The following is a 19973-nucleotide window of genomic DNA, read 5'->3' on the forward strand; positions in this document are numbered from 1 at the left end:
CAGAGTGAATTCCAGGCCATCCAGGATTACATAATGAGACCTTGTTTCAAGAAAAAAAACTATCTATCTATCTCTATGTCTATGTCTATATATGAAAAGGAAGTCTACTAGACAATACTTAGTTGAAATGGAACATCATTTGAAGGTTCAATCTCATTTAAAAAGCTAATAGCTCCTGAAGCAGACACAGGAGATCAGGCATTTAAGGCCATACATATTTTGAGTTTGAGGTCCTGGGATACATGCGATCCTATCTCAACAATGCAACACCCCATATTCCCCAAAAAAGTCATGGTGCATGCTAAATATGAGAATTTAATATAGTTTGTAGAAAAAAACAGGTTTTTCCCCCTAAAGGTTTTCTACTTGTTAGGACTGTATCTTCAAATTTTCAAATACTGTGTGTGTGTGTGTGTGTGTGTATAAATTACAAATCTGACTGTAACTTGTGTGTGTGTGTGTGTGTGTGTGTGTGTGTGTATAAATTACAAATCTGACTGTAACTTGATTTGATTCCTTAGTAAATTTTCACACTAGAAATCTGTTCTGGGCCAGGTGGTGGCGGCGGCACACGCCTTTAATTCAGCACTCAGAAGGCAGAGGCAGGCAGATCTCTGTGAGTTTAAGGCCAGCCTGGTCTACAAAGCGAGTTCCAGGACAGCTAGGACTGTTACACAGAGAAACCCTGTCTCAAAAAAACAAAACAAAACAAACAAACAAAAAATCTGCCTCTGGAACAGTGAAGACATGCAACAGAAATTATGACTCGTCTGTCAAAGTCACATCAGTGGCTGAGGGTACAGATCAATGGCAAAGCACTTACCTACCATGCACCAAAACTCAGGGTTTGATCCACAATATTGGAGGGAAAAGAACAGGAAAAGCCCAAAGCCATGTGAGCAATTAGAAATATAAAATATTAATGATCACAGTATCCCTCAAATTCATTTAAATAACTTTGCTTAGTGATATACACTGAAGATAAACACTGATAGCGTGTTTATATCTACATGTTGATGGAAGGAGTGTTTGGAATTGAACCTAGTGCCTCTGCTGTGCTCATAGCCCCTATTTCTAGTCCTTAAAATATTACTTTTGGGCAAAGCATGGTGGCACATGTCTTTAATCCCAGCACTTGAGAGGTAGAGGCAGGTGGACCTCTGTGAATTTGAGGCCAGTCTGGTCTACAGAGCAAATTCCAGGACAGTCAGAGCTACAAAGAGAAGCCCTGTATTGAAAAACCAAATACACACACACACACACACACACACACACACACACACACACACACAGACACACAGACACACACACACACACACACACACACACACACACACACGAAGCATGAAACAGAGCAGTGCAGACATCTGGTCCCTACATGGATGCAGGTTTTTCCTGAGCATCTAAAGTGTGGCAACATTACAGATTTAATGGAGGAGGCTCATCTTTTCACCCTCTGTCACAAGTTCTCAACTAGGTCTGCAACAGGTTGTGTGTGTGTGTGTGTGCACGCACATGCACGTACGTGCACACTTATGGTGATGGGTATCAAACCTGGGTCTTTGTACATGATAGGCAAATGTTCTACCACTGAGCTACCTCACCAGCCCTTATTCTTGGTACATTTTAGAGAACATCACCAGTTAGAATCTCTGATAGAAGAATGGAAATAGGCACACTATGCTTATATTTAAAAAATATTCCTGAACAAACACTGGACAGGCTATTTTGAGTGTGTGTATACAGTATGTGTGTGCACATGTCTGTGTGAGTGCACATGCATACCATGGCATGCATTCCACAGGGTGTGTGTGTGTGTGTGTGTGTGTGTGTCAGAGGATGACCTCAGGTGCTATTTGAGAGAGGGTCTTTTTGAGTTCTGCTGTATGCCAGACCAGCTACCTCAAACACTTCTGCAGTCTCCCATCTCCTCCCATCTTGCAGGAGCACTGGGGCTGCTGATGCCTCCACCATGCCCAGCTATCTATGTGGATTCAAGCCCAGCTCCTCACACTTACAGGAAGGTGCTTTACCCAGCTTCCTCCCCAGCTCAATGGGCTGTTTTAAAAGATTACTTCTTATGTAAGTATCCAATACTAAGAAGGATAATACTGATTAGTCACAAAATCTACCACCACTTTAAAGTATAATTAGCTCATTGCTGCTTCTAAGCCTAAAAGCATATCTTTCTATATTGCAATTACCCAAACATTTGCTTTCTGAAGTTACTATCCCCCAAGAGTGCCTTGGATTTAGCACCTTGTAACCAAGCCCACCATGGTTACTAAAAAACAACCAAAGGCTTTCATTTTTGTTTCGTAGTGTGAAAAAAAAAAAAAAAAAAAAAAAAAAGGACTTAAGGCTGGCTTTTAAGTACCCACTTTTGTTAGTTTTGTTTTTCAAGGGAGAGTTTCTTTGTGTAGCCTTGGCTGTTCTAGAACTTTCTCTGTAGACCAGGCTGGCCTCGAGCTCACAGAGACCCACCTGGCTCTGCCTCCCAAGTGCTGGGATTAAAAGGCTTCTGTCACCACTGCTCTGCCTGAAGTACCTACTTAACGGTACAGTTGTCTCTGTAATATTGTCTGTCATGACTTGTGGCTTGTTGAAACACAAATATCTCAAGGAAAGTTGTTGACACACTAAACTCATCAAACAGTGTTTCTCTATGTTAAGAAGAAAGGGATTTGTTAGGCTTTTTAAAAAAGTTGTATACTAATTTAAAATTTTGTGTGTATATGTGCATGTGCAGGTACAGTGACCTGAGTGTGCACACGGAGTCCAAAGGCTGACTTTAAGTGTCTCGCTCAATTGCTCTCCATCTTATCTTTTGAGGCAGGGTCTCTCACAGAACCTAGAGCTGGCTGTGGTAGCATCTTCCTTTTCTGCCTACCCCAAAGCACCAGGGCTACAAGTGTACACTGGCATGTACAGCTTGTTCTGTGGGCACTGGGAATCCAAACTCAAGTCCCATGCTTGCGCAGCAAGCATTTCATCTACTGAGCCGTCTCCCAGTCCTAAAAAGATAAGAAAGGGGAGTGACAGGTGACAGCAGGATTGGGGGCAGAAGGTTCACACAGACAAAATCCCCCCAAGAGCACATTACCCTTGATTTGCAAACCCAAGAGAAATGCACTGCACTGCAAAGGCCACAGAAGCAGCAGGATCGAGGTTATCTTGCTAAGCACAGTAGGAAGACACTCAGCAGAAGAGGTCAGCTCCTGGTCCTTAACTAAAGTAAACAATAAACATTACAGTCACATATATCATCAACAATGTAATATTCCCAGATGGTTTGCAACATGCAAGCTAAAAAATGTAGACTCCAATCCTGATAACATCAGTTAACTGCGAGTGCTCTTTCTACATTCTTCTCTTTCAACAAAAACATAGCAAAGTTTCATGTCTCAGGGAAGAATGGCTTTAACTGCCTCAGGAAAAGGCTTAAAAAACACAACAACTGTCACTATATATTAATATGATAAATATTTATAATCTTTTTCCTATTTTGAGAAACTATAAATATCAGTGTTTGCCTTGATTGTATAATAACCAGTAGGAACATCAGCTTGGCCATTAACAAAACAACATTCACTTTCAAAATCACTTTTAAATGGGCACTTGCAATAAAAGATAAATCAGATGTGGCAACGGCCTCTTTGGTAAAAGCCATGTGTAAACAGCACATAAAGATGACAAGGCAAGCAGCAGTAGCCCATTCTTCAGCCAAAAAAGGAAACAAATGAAGAACAAAAATTACAGAAAAGAAAAACATCCCTGGTCCCCACTCCCAAAAGCTTGTAAACAACAGCTTCCAGCACATTAAAACTCAGGCCACTGCAGCTTTCAAAGGGGCATCAGGACACAAACCCTGCAGACGGGGATAAACTAACAACAGCCTCATGTGCCTGGAGGAGGTGACCTCAAGTCCTTCCCTCTTTACCACCGTGCACTACTCCTCAGTACCAGTTCTCTCTTGGTTTAAAGTCTGCATGCTGGAAACAACCCTAGTGCTCATGAGTCCCCATGAGTCTCAGTCATGTTCAAGGGCCACTGCTGTCTCTGGTCTATAAAGCTTCTATCCGGGTAAAAGAGCTGATTTGGGCAAACGTTTCACCACACTGTTATTTTACTAGACTTGATAAAATTGGTTTCAGGATAAGGACATACAACACAGCCTTTCTTTTCCAATGAAGGCAGTGAAACTTGCCAATAACAATAATCCTTCAGTTTTGGCTTCAAACAGTTTTGACCTCGAACATGCTAGGCATGGCTCTGAGCTAGCCTCTGCCTCCCTAAACGTAGTCTTTATGATTTTCGAAATGGTACTGTTATTAGATTATCCCCGATAAGTGACTGTAAACACAAAGAGCTTCAAAACCCATGCCTGATGCAAAATTTTAACTATTAGCTAATAGAAAATTTTGCCTTTGCACTGCACTCACCGCACGGACTCCACAGATCACATGGGAACCTCACATGAGCAGATCTGCACAAGTCGGGGGCTTAAGCAAACGTTAAAGGTTATGCGGAACTTGGCTGAGAAAACAGAAACCTTGGGTGGTCAGTTTTACCTCATTACACTGTGAAGGGTCAGGACAGACCAATGGAGGAGGAAAGGAGCCAGAAACCAGCACAGAAGTTCCAGTCATTTACAATGGAACAGCATTAAATTTGTTAGCAAGACTTCACAGAAACCTCATTTCCAAAACCTATTAAAGTCTCTCTCTCTCTTTTCTTTTAAGAGACAGGGCTCACTGCTGTGGATATCATTCTGTATAAATAAAACACTGATTGGCCAGTGGCCTGGCAGGAAGTATAGGCGGGACAAGGAGAGGGGAGAATTCTGGGAAGTGGAAGGCGGAGGAAGGAGACACTGCCAGCCGCCACCATGACAAGCAGCATGTGAAGATGCTGGTAAGCCACGAGCCACGTGGCAAGGTATAGATTTATAGAAATGGATTAATTTCAGACGTAAGAACTAGATAGCTAGAAGCCTGAGCCATTAGGCCAAACAGTTTAAATAATATAAGCCTCTGTGTGTTTATTTTATAAGTGGGCTGTCGGACTGCTGGAGCTTGGTGGGACCTGCAGAGAAGCTCTCCAGCTATAAATGGCGCCCAACGTGTTGGCAAGAGTTTCCACCTAAAACCTGAGTAAAAAGATTCTAAAACGGAGCTGAAAACAGTTCCTAGTTGTCTCTTTCAAGCTAGTGGCAGCCTGCGTGTTTGAGTTACTATGTCTGTGTTTCTTATTTGATAAGACGATCGGTTACATCTACAGCTCACATGGGCCTTGACCTCATTGTGTGGACAAAGCTGATCCTGCAGCCTCCACCTCCCAAGTGCTGGGATTACAGGTGTGTGCCACCATCCCTGGCTTGATTAAAGTCTTCATAAACACTTAAAAAATTATACCCCGACTTGATGTCTAGAAAACAGCATCTTGACTCCATGGAACTAAATGCAATACAAAATTATTTTTAGGTACTAGCGAGCTGTGGGTCCTCTCCACGAAGGAAAGTCCTACAGTAATGAAATAGCTTTCTGTGCTCACATGTTCAACCAATTCTGAAAAGGAATACAGCTTAGAGAAACACAGCAGCACCTCTTCTGTTATTTAGACATAACCACAGGTTATATATCTCGAGCTGGTAAACAGACCACTTCACAGTGTGGACTGTTTGGTGCTCTAGGTCCCCAACAGAAAAACACAATAAAAATCCAGAGCTGTGACACTGAGAGAGGGTTTACCCAAGGTGAGATAAAAGAAGAGACAGAGCCTCTTAATTCCGTATTAGAGGAGAATAAGCTCTCTGCACACCCACATGTTCACACCCACTCCACTCTTCAATCTTCAGTCTGATCAGAGTGGCAATACTGGATGGTTAATAACTACTAATTTATTCAGTGCTCTAAAAAAAAAGCACAAAAGGCAAATCAGCATAATAAAATGTGACAACTGCACGTTACTGTGACGGGTTAAATTGGTTAGAAAAAATTATTTTTAAAACTTGACACAAATAAGTCAAATGAACACAAAGTGATTTAGAGCAATATTTTGAGAATTGAACACATGCAAATAGATGCCTCTGCATCAGGACTAAGCAAAAGGCCATTACTGGGCACCGACAGTTATTTTCTAGGTAGGTGTCTCGAGGTAACCAGCTGAAGCACACGTTCCCCTTCCCTCCCATCTCTCGTGGGTCTGCCTGTGTCCAATATCACCAGCTCTAACTTCCATAACAATTACTAGCAACCAGAAGCTGACTTGCAGTGAGAGCTATTCATCATAAATCTACACAGTAACTAAGCAATTAATATGAGAAAAACATCAAAGAAAACGTGCCCAAAGAGAAATTCTGCGGCAGCTTTCTTTAGGCTTAGTACCATGCTGAACTGCTAATGGATAAACAATTCATTTAGTAAGTCTGAGAGCCAAAGGATCCTGGACAAGGGAACTGAAAGGAAATCGGGCTTGGGGTTTATTAAGAACTCCCAACAAACAGGTACATAAGCCAAAATACAGGGAGCAAAGACACTTTCTAAAGGACATTATTTTCTACTAACTTACCAACAAACTACTGTCCCCAGTAGACTCTGAATCAGGGGCTTCTCATCAAAAAGTCTTTTATTCTGACAGTAATAGTCAGAAAAGCAAATGTATCCCTTCAATGCCTAATCTTAAACTGATGCAACTGTCTAAAACACAAGTGTACTAAGTGCTCAATGGAATATCATTTCACTCTAAAAAAAAGATGTACTTTTGATTATGTGCACCTGTATATGTGGGAGTGATATGTGCAGTGCCTACAGAGGCCTGAGGCCCTGGAGTTACAGGCAGGTATGAGCCACTTAAGATGAGTGCTGGGAATTGAACTCAGGTTCTGGAGAGCAGCAAACACTCTTAAGTGCCAAGCCATCTCTCCAGACCTCATTATGCTTTTCCCCCCTTAAAGATTATTATATTTATTATATTATATTATATTATATTATATTATATTATATTATATTATATTATATTATATTATATTATATTATATTATGTATACAGTATTCTGCCTGCATGTATGCCTACTCCCCAGAAGAGGGCACCAGATCTCATTATAGATGGTTGTGAACCACCATACGGTTGCTGGGAATAGAACTCAAAACCTCCAGAAGAGCAGCCAGTGCTCTTAACCTCTTGAGCCATCTCTCCAGGACCCCCTCATTATGTTTTCTAAACCATGCTGTGTTGGTCTGAATGAAAATGGTCCCCATAAGTGGAACTATTAGGAGGTGTGTCCTTTTGGGAGTAGGTGTGGCTTTGTTGGAAGAAGTGTGTCACTGGGGGCAGGCTTTGAGGTCTTAGGCGCTCAAGCCAGGCCCAGTCTCTCACTAGCTTCTTGCTCTCTGCCAATCCAGATGTAGAACTCTCAGCTCCCTCTCCAGAACCATGTCTGCTTGCATGCCAACACGATGATAATGGACTAAACCTCTGAACTGTAAGCCAGCCACAATTAAATGTTTCCTTATAAGAGTTGCTGTGGAGCCAGGTGGTGGTAGTGGCAGTGTACGCCTTTAATCTCAGCACTCAGGAGGCAGAGGCAGGAAAATCTCTGTGAGTTCAAGGCCAGCCTGGTCTACAGAGTGAGTTCCAGGACAGCCAGGGCTACATAGAGAAACCCTGTCTCAAAAAACCAAAAAGGAAAAAAGAAGAGAATGAGGAGGAGGGGGGAGGGAGGGAGGGAGGGGAGGAGGAGGAGGAGGAGGAAGAGGAGGAGGAGGAGGAGGAGGAGGAGGAGGAGGAGGAGGAGGAAGAAGAAGGGTAAAGAAAGAGTCGCCATGGTCTTGGTGTCTCTTCACAGCAACAGAAACCCTAAAACAAATGCTTATTAGATAATTTTAGAATCTGGTTAAAGAGAAGGTGTATTTAGGAATTATTATTTCTTTATTTTATATAGGAAATTTGAGACAGAGCCTTTAAACCCAAACAAAACAAAGTGGGTAGATGGGTAGTCAGCAAGTCTGTTAAGGCCACAATCAACACAGAGCACTTTGGAAGACAAGTGTGGTGTCATGGTACTTCATGTTCCAGTGAAGATGCACCTGATGCCAGCTTCCAATTTCTAGCCATAAACAAAACAGCACCAAGGCAGAAGAACAACAAAAACAACCAATCAGCTTCTGGTTTGTGAGAGAAATCCAAAAACCAGTCCCCACAGGCAAAATTCCAATCTATCTTTGTTTTTGTGTGGCCATGAGCTAAGAATAGATTGTTCTTAAATGGGTAGGGAAAAATATTTAGTGGCATAAAAACTGTACAAAAATCAAACTTGAGTGTCCAATGAAGTCTGACTGGTATGAGGTCACATGGTCTCCTGCTGCTGGTTTTTAACTTTCACCATGCTGTGGCAGAGCTGAGGAGCTGTGAGACCAACAGCCTGCAGAGAGAGCCTGGCATCCCACTGTCACTGTTTACAGAGAAGCCTTGCCAACTACTCACTGACCTAATGCACAAAACTCGTGATACTTTGATAAAAACCACAAGAAAGATGTATCAGATTGATGTCAACAATGTATTTCAGATAAAGACAAACATTCCCTTTATGACATCACACTCCAAGATGCGTTTATACATACGAGCACGTACACCAGTCTTGATATTCTCAAGTGAAAAGAGTTGGTTTTTAGCTATGATAAAGGATAACTAAACCAAATTACAAGACGTTAACAGGAGAGATCAATATTTACCATAGTGGCATCCACCTTGAGGTCCTTTAAGTAAAACAGTGACTACAGAAGATTAATAAAGAAAAGGCATGGCCTCTGGGCTTTGCACAGGCTTTCCTGGCTGCCTGCAGGTACTGATTAGGCATACAGTGATCAAATTTATCTCAATACACAAGAGTCAATGTAAAAGTTAAGAGTTTATCCACTGCCATCTGCTATCGGTAATTTAGTTAACAAAATGATCATTTGTTATATACAAGGCAAGGTGGTACCTGGGATACAAAGGTGACAGATGTTAAACAAAGATGAACAAATCAAGGGCTCACCTTTGACCCAGACAGCAGCCCTCAAAGGGCAAGGACCAAGATTAACTCCACAAGAGGGCTGCCTTTAACTCTAACAACTCATGTACAGGCCAGAAATTTCTTTCTCTTTCTTGTTTGAAACAAGGTCTCACTATGCAATCTAGTCTGGCTTCAATTGGCTACCCTGCCTCATCCTCCCGAATGTCAGCATGACAGGCTCTGCACAACCACAACCAACTCAAGGAAACTCTTTATAACCCCTGCATTCAAGACTGATAAACTATGCTGTGGAGAAACACCCTGACTTAATGCAAGAGTGACTTATGCCGGGCGGTGGTGGCGCACGCCTTTAATCCCAGCACTCGGGAGGCAGAGCCAGGCGGATCTCTGTGAGTTCGAGGCCAGCCTGGACTACCAAGTGAGTCCCAGGAAAGGCGCAAACCTACATAGAGAAACCCTGTCTCAAAAAAACCAAAAAAAAAAAAAAAAAAAAAAAAAAAAAAAGAGTGACTTATACAAACTCTCAGCTGTCCACACAACACGGTCATCTATCTTGGGAAATACTGAAGCACAAGTCTCAAAATCTCGAAATTTCATTGTACCGAAGAGTCAAATGCTGGAGGGGAGAGGGGCTAAACTAAGATCTTGTCAGACCCTAAAATTCGGATATGCTCTCTTTCTGCGTCCTTGCAATGCACACAAGAGTGTAGGAAGCAGTCATGTTTTCCCCTGAATTTCCCTCTTCCCCAACCCCTCCCACCACCCAGTTCTCCTCTCTGTTTTTCATTGCCCTGGGGATCAAACCAGGGCCTCATGAATGCTAAGCACACACTCTGTGACTGAGCTATACCCCCCCCCCCTTTTCTTTAAAGAGACAGCAGAGAAGGAAACTTAGAGAGGCTAACTGCCTTTACTGATCTAGGGACTATAAAAGATAGCTGGGATTCTATACTCTTCCCTCTTTTTAATCCTAGACTTATCTATTATTTACCCCAAAGAGGATTCTAATTATGGTGAATGAAAGGACACTGAAACCACCTAGGATATCACTCACAAAAGATGAGGAAAAACATGTTTCAATAAGCTGCCATCTAGTCATAGAGTTAAACTATTATTAAAGTTATTTCATTTTCAGCTGTATTTCAGACCTGTGGAAATAAGGAGCAGTGGTAACAGGAATTTTATTTACCAAATAAAATCCCCCTGAATTTAACCCTGGGGATCACAGGCACCCTTGTCCTCTCCTAGCCTAACCCCAAGTGTAGACCTTCATAACCATTGGGCCGCCTTTTCCCAGCCCAGCACCCGTGGGTTTCTCTATCTGGCGCAGTGCAGTGGCAGGAGAACAGGCTCACTAACACCACAGAGGAGTGTAGAGGAGCTGAAAGAGTCCCACAAAGCAAGCCAGACAGACACCAAAAGGAGCTGCCTCCGGCTAGTGTCACAAACACTGCGGAGTGGGTAGGTAGCGTGTAATAAAAAAGTGAAGTTTCTCTGTGGAGAACACCGTAAAGTCCAGCATTTTATCATCGGTATGAAGTGTAAAAGGGAAGGAGGGCCGCTGTGTGCAGAGTTCTGTGGAGCAACAGCGAGACAGTAGTTCACTGGTTTAGTCTTTTCTAAACAAATGACCACCGGGTGAAGTGTAAGTATACATTCTTACTGGTAATAAGCTCTAAAAACAACTGAATCTTGACGGTATAGACTGTCCCATGGGATTATCCACAGAAGTGACTTAAGAGGCCCCTAGGTTCTCTGATGACAGCAGGATAGCTCCAGAGGTGACTCCAGTCTACTCTTGATCAACAGTCAGTCCCCTTAAAGTTTCTACTAACAATGTAAACAAAGTTGTAAACTTGCAAATGGAATCTACTTCATACTACAGATGCTAGCCATAAGCAAACAGCTAAAAAACAGGTCTAAAATATAGAAGCTGGGCCTATTCCCAAGTACGCTCTACTTGAAGAATACCATCTGAATTTGTTAAAAGATGGATAAATTTGGAAAGGCATTTTTAACTTCACTAGTTTTAAGTGCTTGGTCAAATACCAACCAGGAACAGACAGAAATAAACATGGCTGTTTGCTTACTTCCAGAAATAAGAATCTCAAGAGGCTCATATGTGTCTTTTTTTTCCTTGAATTCTATCTTCCTAGTCCCTCAAAGACTGAGGACGGAACCGTCATCAGTTCCTGAAACATGCTGCAGGTCCGTCTCATGAGGTAGATTGTCTGAAAGGTCCTAGCTGGAAATATGGGCACCAAATAGTTAAGTGATTTCCTCAAGTCACTCTAGAAATTACCCACGGGAAAACAAGGCAAAAATCCAAGACTTTACACATGTCGTATAGATATCTTTAGTCCAAATTACTTATGGATCTGCCATGAAGAAGCTGACCCAGGACAAAGTGATACCCAGTCACTGGGATACCCGTGGTACTGAGAACAGAGTGAAGTGGGGGAAGGAAGCAATGCTGTTTGCAGCTTCAGGTACAAATCCTGGAGCATCGACCTGAGATCATCCAGGGCTGGAACAGCTGATGTTTGACCTCTCATAGCTATGACAGGTCTATCTTTTGAGCCGTGTTGGTCAGCTTGTTCAGTAGAAGGGTTTGCGTCCCCTCTTAGCAGCTTCACTAATGAGAAATGGCTTCTTTGTCAGCAAAGATCTCTGAGGATCCTTGTCACACCTCAGAACACAGAACAGCACCACACTGGCTCACACTAAACTTTTAATGGATTTGAAATAATTCCAATATAAAAGGAAACAAAATTCAGGGTGGCGTTTATAATAATTAATAAAAAGTTGTGTACAGTGATGAAAACTGGAACTTTAGGAAATATAATTTGAAAGTTACAAAAGTACTGATAAAATTTTAACATTATTTTCCTTTTAATTCCTAAAAAAAGACTTACAATAACATAACCAATGCTAGTTTTACTTATTTCATTAAGGAAATCTCACATCTGTTTCACAGATAAAGGGGCATACTTATGATTATCACGTTCTGCCCTGCAAAGCAGTTTTGCAGTACTTCAGGTGGCTTTGCAATCCCTCTTTTCTTACGAGTGAATCAATAAATATGCTTATTTACAAAATATTTGTTATAAATAGACATAACAACTTGTGACACAAACCATATACATTCAATTTTTTTTTTTAAATCTAGCCTGGTCCTTGCTTCTTTTTTCCAATTTTTTGTTTTCTTTTAAACTCCAATAATGACAGAGTACCATGACAGTTTTCAGTAAGTATCAGATAATCGTGTCTGTCGAGACAACAGATCAATACTAGTGAGCATCGAAGAGCAACAACAAAATCTTGGTTTTAACTGTTTCTCTCTCATTCCCTCCCCCTCCATCGTTTCAAAGGCAAAATTCATCTTTAGAAATTTCATTGATCAAAAAGCATTAAGAAGTAACACAAAATATAGTAGTCTCAATGTGATGACCCTAGTAACTCAGAGTCTGAGACAGAATTTGTGAAGCTAACAATTCGTCCAGATTGATGCATTCAAATGCCATAGAAAGCAAGCGACATCATGCAAGGTTATAGTGAGGTCAAAAACCACCATTTTAGGCATCCAAGCGGTGCTCCTAGGAGGGCGTGCTTACCGTTACTTCAGGGAAGCCTCACAATCAACATGCAAACTGGCCACGTGTCACAGTAGAAGCTTAGCTCTCAAGGCTATTAATTAGAAACAGCTGATCTCAACACAAGTGTGAAGTACAAGGAAACAAAGTATCTTTTAAGCTCATTATAACAGCTAAATATTGCTTCTAGCAATAATTACTTAAGCCATAGGAAATGATAGTATTTTCATTTAGAGAAAAGTGTGTTTACATACAGATCTTGAGTTAATCTGTACTCCAGGACTTTTAAAGGTAGGTAGTCTGAAATTTTCAGCCCTGGCTGGAGGCCTAGGGACACCAGCACCATTTCCCTAAACCAATTCAGCTCTGTGTATGAAAAGACAGCATTTAACCTCTGCATGCTGCTTCTGCACAGCAAGCAGGATACAGTCGTCTATCCCGTACAGCTCATACACACTGACAAAAAGGCCACAGGTGTCACAGCCCCTTCCAGAAAAGGCCTTTGTATGTACTGACTCCACACTCTAAGAAAAAGAGTGGTTATGGATTTTGGGATTAAAACTATCATTTTAAGGCTTTTGAAAGGTTGGGAAGTTGAATTTCTTCTTAAACTACAGAGCCCATGCCGCATAAATGGCTCTAGGAGACTGGGAAAAGAGTCCATCCAATAATGTTTTCAGAGTGTCCCAGCTTCTGTGAGACACAGAAAAGGAGGACACAGCAGCAGTCCACAGTAAGAGCATGCAGGGTGGCTTTGGGTGGGTACCACCTGCCATGCACCTCAATTTGATTTGCCTAAATGTGTTGACTTCGGGGCAGGCACGCTGGCTTGGACAATCCATTGCTACTCCTTTTTCCTCACAATGTGTACTCTCCAAAGATCCACATTTTATTATTGGACAGGAAACATGACCACAAAAGGTCTCTATGACAGTGAAGGATCAAGATCAGAGGCATGATGTAGGCAATCACACATTTGAAGCCACAGACAGACAGGAGTTCACTGGTTTTAGTCTTGACATGTCAGATGAGCACCCTGTTTTCCAATCACAGAAAGATCAACCACCAAACAGCCAGTGCAAGGACCAGGAGAAAAGACATCATGAAAGGAATACGAGGAGACGGGAAAGGACTAGAGTAGAGGAGGCACTTTTTGAGAGCCTTGTGTTCCTCAGGGATTGGAATAGAAACCTTGGGAGCAATCTCTTCATTTTCTTGCTGGGGCAAGGTTCTCTCAGTGGATCTCTCTGGCCTTTTAGTTTTCTCTTCACCCTGTACTAACAGAGCACGTTCCTGTGTCTGCTTTCACGGTAGAAGATCAAGAAAGACAGAGAAAGATGAACAAAATGACAGATGGAAAATGCTTAAAAGTGATACTTGGGGATGTGCAAAGGTGTGGAAAGGTCTTTTGGATGCTCTTGGTTTTAGCTTCTCTTTACTTTGGCAATTTACCTAGCAGTTTCTGTAACCCAGCAGGTTTAACTATGTAATTAAATTAAAATTTAGTGTTCTGAATAAACTGGCATTGGAAGACTTGAAAGTTCAGGCGATCACTGGCTTCCCTTCATTCCATCACTTGTTCCTCAGTGAGGCTATTCACACATCATTTTTTTTTCACTTATGGATTCAGGTTGCTTTAAATTGCTTTAGTGCTGCAAATAATCACTGGATCAGGCAATGTCAAGAATGAAGCGTTCTTGTCACGAGTAAAGTTACTTTTACTGACAAATAGAACGGCAGAATAGAAAGAGCAATTTTCCTATCTCTTCAGAAAGACTTTAAATGCAACAGCTCGGTATGAGAATTAGATTTCACTCAGGGGACTAGAAGTAGTAAAGACTGCAAAATAAGAACAAAAATGTATAAAAATGTATAATGTACCTCCAGGGTCTACCCTGGGGTGGGGACAGGGCAAAGAAAAACAAGAAAAAAAAGGGAAACACATTCCCACAAGACCTTGAGGGATTATACACTTAGTGAAAGATCCACCCCCAACTGGCCAACTGAGACTCTCTCCCCTGCATCTCTGCACTCTGCTCTCTGTGGTCAAGGCGAACAGTATCTATGAAAGGAAAAACTTGGCTCTGAGCTCTCTTAGTTGAGCCAGCCTTCTCTGGTCAGTTTGGAAGTTGAATACTGGTTCTTTGCACACCCCCAAGCGATATGTATCAGGGAGAAAGTAGCTAGGGGACTGGTCAGCAAAAAGAATAAAAGGAAAAGATAGGATGCAAAATTATAATGATTTTTAAATGAAGATAAGGTGGGAGAAGAAAGACAACATAAAAAGAATAGGGTATAATTAAATTCATTTTCTCTCTGAGTACATATTAACATCTTCATGCAGCTTTCCAAACAGCCATGCGCCGAAATAAGCAAATTGAAAACTGCAGATGCCGCTGCAGTGGGAGTGTGATGTGTTAGGCCAAAGGCTGTGGGTGGGGATTTACTAGTGTAGCAAAAGAAAAAACGTGTTCAGCCACTGTTGCTGAGTTGTGGGGTTCTCTGCTTAGAGCCATGACCAGAGCAAGTTTTAGTGAGCAGCACAGTCACAGCAGCAGCTTTACCTCTGGCCCACCAACCTTTCTTTCCGAGGGGAGGGTAGAAGTTTTCTTCACCTGGTCACACACAAATTATTAAAGTTCAGTTGCCTCGCAATGCAACAACAATGCTGCCCAAGGCAGGAGAGGTATCCCCAGAGAACAGACACGTTAGCCTAACCGTAAAAGATAGGCCAAAAAGTAGAGCTGTCCCAGTGGAAAGACGAAGACAGTACAGTCACTTACTCCATTATTCATTCAGAGGGAATATATATGAGTGCATAAAGCTAAATCCTCTGAGCACCCCTCAGGGATCGATTTGAGTTTATGAGAAGTCCTTTCTTTAAAGTTCACAGAACGGCACTGCCATCCCCAAACCAGCCTTAGGATGATTTCGAAAGGGTTTCTATTTAAAGATATAAGCTACTTTCTGAAAATGGAGACCAATACGAATTTACCCAATAACATCCAAGACAGCATCAAGTTACTTTTCAAGCTACTTTCAGAGTCCAAAATAGAACTAGAAAAATATGCAGGTACAGTTTGTAGGTGGGAGAGGGTGTTAATAGATGAGACAGTAACAAGCCACTCATGTGTAGAACATCAGAGAAATAAGCAAGGGCATTTAAGATCATCCATTCTATAAACAGGCCCAACGAGACAAATGGCTTGTTCAGAGCATTTCATTAAGCTTTGACTGACTAGACCTTCTCAGTCAAAACAAAGCACAACTATCCTTAGACCTTTATGAGTCTTATTTCTGAGGACACATCAAATGAATTATCTGCCTTTCAAAGTGGTGGTCTTACCAGGAGGGGTTATTTTCCTAGTTTAAAGTACATGCTATAGACTTAGAACACGAAACTAATGGCCATGTATGTCTGGGAACAGGGCCTGCGAGGACAAGGCATGGGAACAATGTTTCCCACTACCCTAATGACTAGTCAGCTGCCTGTTACTGAGGTGTCCTCCCAACTCACTTGTGAAAGTGTTAGCTAATTTTAATCTAAATTTGAAAAACACAAAAGGTTTTCTTGGAAGGATTTTTAGCTTCGTCTGTAGCTGCAGAAACTAATAAATGATATAACTGGATAGTTTACCCAGAATCCTGAAAAAAATTTAAAACCAATTTGTGTTTTGTTTTAGAAAAGAGTCTCACTATGTTATCCAGTTCTGCCTCAAAATCCTAAATTAGGCAATCCTTCTGCCTCAGCCTCATAAGGAGTGAGACACAGGGGCATGCCTGGTAAATCTCAGGTTTTATTGGGGATATTCGTTTGCTTTTCTCAACTAGAACTGCTATTGTTGGGGGGGCACAAAGTAAGCACACAATTAAAAAATATATAACCAGTCATTAAGTTATGGTGACTGTTTATATAAATGACATACTGGCTAGAGATAAAGACTTTAGATGTAAGTTTGACGAGACACCACCTTTAAACAGATTTATTCATTCTGAGGTAGGGTTTCCAAAGTAGGAAATAGTAACAATAACAGAGAACAGACCCTGAAAGGTACCTCTGAACTCTTCTAACCACTGTAACTGTCTCAGAAAACAGTTGGTTGAAGGTTTGATGTTATGCAAGATAAATCATCAGTTGTTTTTGTGAAATTGAGTGTTCTACATTCTCTGGCTTTAGGGCCTCCTTTGTTTCTTATATAACTGTGAGCAATCATTCCAGACATTTCTAAGTTGTACAAATGTTCAAATAAAGTTTTTAAAAAATGTACTCCCTTCCAATTGTGACCTTACTAAGTTTAGCAAACTCTCTGGGCCTGGAAGGCAAATTTTGAATATAAACAAAGCTTTATTGGCATGAAGTCAATTTATAAACACAAACTAGCCAGAAGCAGGCAGCTTCAAGCAGTTCTCAGAGGTCAGACATCCACTAGTAATTCTAAAGGACTCCTACAATTGAACTGAGCTGTATACATGACCAGGAGTATTTGATTATTAATGTTTTATAGCAGCAACAAACTGCTAAGGCACCAAAGCCAAATTTCAGTTCTAAACTTTCAGACACAGAATATTACCATACATAATTAAAATACTCATTGCATTCAGCTTCACAGTCATGTGGACAAAGTACTTACTCCATCTCCAGTAGGGACTTGCCCATTGATGTTAAGAGTTCGGAAGGGTGAGTGTGTGGATAAGCGCTTGTCCCACTCACTAGGTCGTGGTTCGGGTACCGATTCCATAAAGTTCTTTTTCAGCTCACTGATGCTGGCATGATGCTTTTTGATTTCTTCTTGACTCTTGTCTAAATCCTACAGTTGAAAGGACAAAGAGGTAAAACAATGAATAATTGGGACAAAAAACACACCAAGGGCAACCTATCAGAGACTGGGCACTAGTAGAAAACACCACATCCAAGCAGACATTACTGGCCTGTATTTTGCATTAGGATTGTAAATATACAACACTGTTTGCGTCTTTTCTTTTTCTTTTCTTTTCTTTTCTTTTTTTTTTAAACAAAGTGCTGTACTTGGAAGCAGTGAAGCATCACAATCCCACAGCTCTTGGAGGTTGAACTGCCCAAGAAGAGCTTGCTCCTTAATTACATAACTCCTCTTCCACAAAGGATGCAAAACCAGATCTCCACCTCCTCATCCTGAAAAGGTAACCCCACAGTTCAATTAGCCTCAGTTTGGTGAGAAGTGACTTAGGCTCAGCTCAGGCAGGATGGAGATAGCAACAGGGACACAGATGGATGATGGACATGGTAAACGACCTCGACTTCTACTGCCTACCATCCTCGGTGCGCTGCAGACCGGCAGAGTCCCTTTCTGTCCGCTGCAGTACTTTTGCTTCTCTATTACTAAGACTTTTTTTTTTTTTTGGTTCAAGAATTTATTACTAAAATTCCTAGTTCCAGCCTCCAAAGTCAATTGTTACTACCTCTAAAAAAATTAAACGACTTTAAAGATTTTTAAAAATTATGCATGTGTATGTATGACAACCTCAGGCATCGCCCTCAGAAACACTGTCCACCTCTCTTGAGGCAGGGTCTCTCATTGGCCTGGGGCTTACCAAGGGTGAGGCTGGCTGGCCACCAGGTTCCAGGGATGCTCCTGTGTTCATTCCCCCAGCACTGGGATTACAAGTATGCACCACCAGCCCAGCACTTTTACATGAGTTAAGGGTATTGCACTTGGGTCCTCACACTTTACAATTATATACATTTCTTTTTCAGTATTTTCCCTACAACATAAAATCTTATGGTTTCCCAGTTTCACTTCTCTTAATACAATTCAAAATAGGGGCTTACTGGGGCTGGGGGATGTGGCTCAGTGGTAGAGTGCTTGTTAGCACTCACATAACCCTAGGTTTGATCGTCAACACCACCCACAAAAGAACTTCCAATGACAGTCAATAGAGTCTCATATCTCTCCTTGATAATTGTTCCAGCAGTTTGAATACTGGACAACTAGAGGTAGATGAAAAGTTCTTTAAGGTAACAGTCTAAGGAGAGATGATCAAAACTAAGGCTAATAAATCATAGGCTAAGACATTCAGATTTTTTTGTTGTTGTTAAAAAGAGATACATTTTTTTTAAATGAAGGACATCAGACGAAAAGCAGTCTGATAAATTTAACTTGAAAACAAAGACTCAAATGTTCTTTGTCTAACAATACACACACACACACACACACACACACACACACACACACACACACACACACGAAAACCTCAAAAGTTTGAGTTTCAGGTCACAATAGCTGGAGCCTGAAGCTATAAAACAATCTTGTGTTTATTTCCCACCAGGACAACACTGTATCTAAGAAAAGCATGATGCTAAACAGACCTCCCCACACGTGTGTGAACTTTGGGATTCATCTATTTTTGGCATTGTGGGAAATAATTTCATTTTGGAAAACAAAAATAAAAAAATAAAATGGAAATTTTTTCGATCAAAATGTGTTTACAAGTTTTTTTTTCTGTAGGCAAGAAAGATCTTAACTAAATAAAACTTTCTCCAAATCACTATCAAGGAGAAAACAATAGAAAACCCAGGGACTCACGTGACATCTGGACCCTGGGGCTGCTCCTTCCGAAACTCATGAACTAGCCTCTTTTCTTTCCATTTTTGCAGGACTGACCCATGTGTATTTGCTTTGAGAGCAGAGAGAAAACTAACCCCAAAAGTAACTGTAGCTCCCCACAAAGAGCATTGCTTGCTCACTAAGAAGAACTGTGAGTGTATCTCAGGAACATGAGTTTCCCTGGGGGGATGCCTGTCATAGCTGAGAGCAAGGACGGTCATTACCAGCTGAAGAAAAGCATGTACAAGCTCTTGGGCTGAGCAACTGAGACCCATCAGGCTCGTGAGAGTGTGACCCAGCTCCTGACTGATGTTAAATCTGTTTTGGCCAAGAACAACTGAACACATTTATGATGTTTAAAAGTACAAACAAGGCAAAACAAAAACAACCAAGAGATGCTGTGACAAACACAATTCTGACCCAGCCTGAGCTGAGGCTGCTGATTTGTAGCTCTTCTTGCCTAGCTTCTGATTGGTTTGGAACCTGAGAAAAATACATTTTTCAATAAAACTGATAGTTTCTGAGGGAGCTTTCTCCATCCTTCTTAGCTGGCTTTGTTGGAAACCTGTGGGGGCACAGAATAAAATTAAGATCTCAAAGGGACCTGTTCCAAATAGAATTTGTCATAGACAGTTGCTACAGGTTCTCTCTGGGAGCTGGAGGAGGAGGCGGCAGATCTAAAAATGAACTCGACCTTATTTGTGCCAGAACAAAGCATTAGTGGGGGTGTGATAAGAGAAGGAGGGAAAGGATGCTTAAAAAAAAGAGAAAAGAAAAGAA

General features: G+C 41.4%; 1 protein-coding gene across 1 annotated transcript in view; it reads right to left on the reverse strand.

The window, feature by feature from the left end:
• Window positions 1-19973, reverse strand: part of Epb41 (erythrocyte membrane protein band 4.1) — a 161832-nt gene that overhangs the window by 17202 nt on the left and 124657 nt on the right. The window contains exons 14-15 of the mRNA XM_059255082.1: window positions 17241-17417; window positions 15189-15224 (exon numbers count right to left, since the gene is read on the reverse strand). Coding sequence (XP_059111065.1) covers window positions 15189-15224; window positions 17241-17417 — 213 coding nt within the window. The remainder of the gene's footprint in view (window positions 1-15188; window positions 15225-17240; window positions 17418-19973) is intronic.

Source organism: Peromyscus eremicus, chromosome 2, assembly GCF_949786415.1.
Source record: "Peromyscus eremicus chromosome 2, PerEre_H2_v1, whole genome shotgun sequence".
NCBI classification, from domain to species: domain Eukaryota; kingdom Metazoa; phylum Chordata; class Mammalia; order Rodentia; family Cricetidae; genus Peromyscus; species Peromyscus eremicus.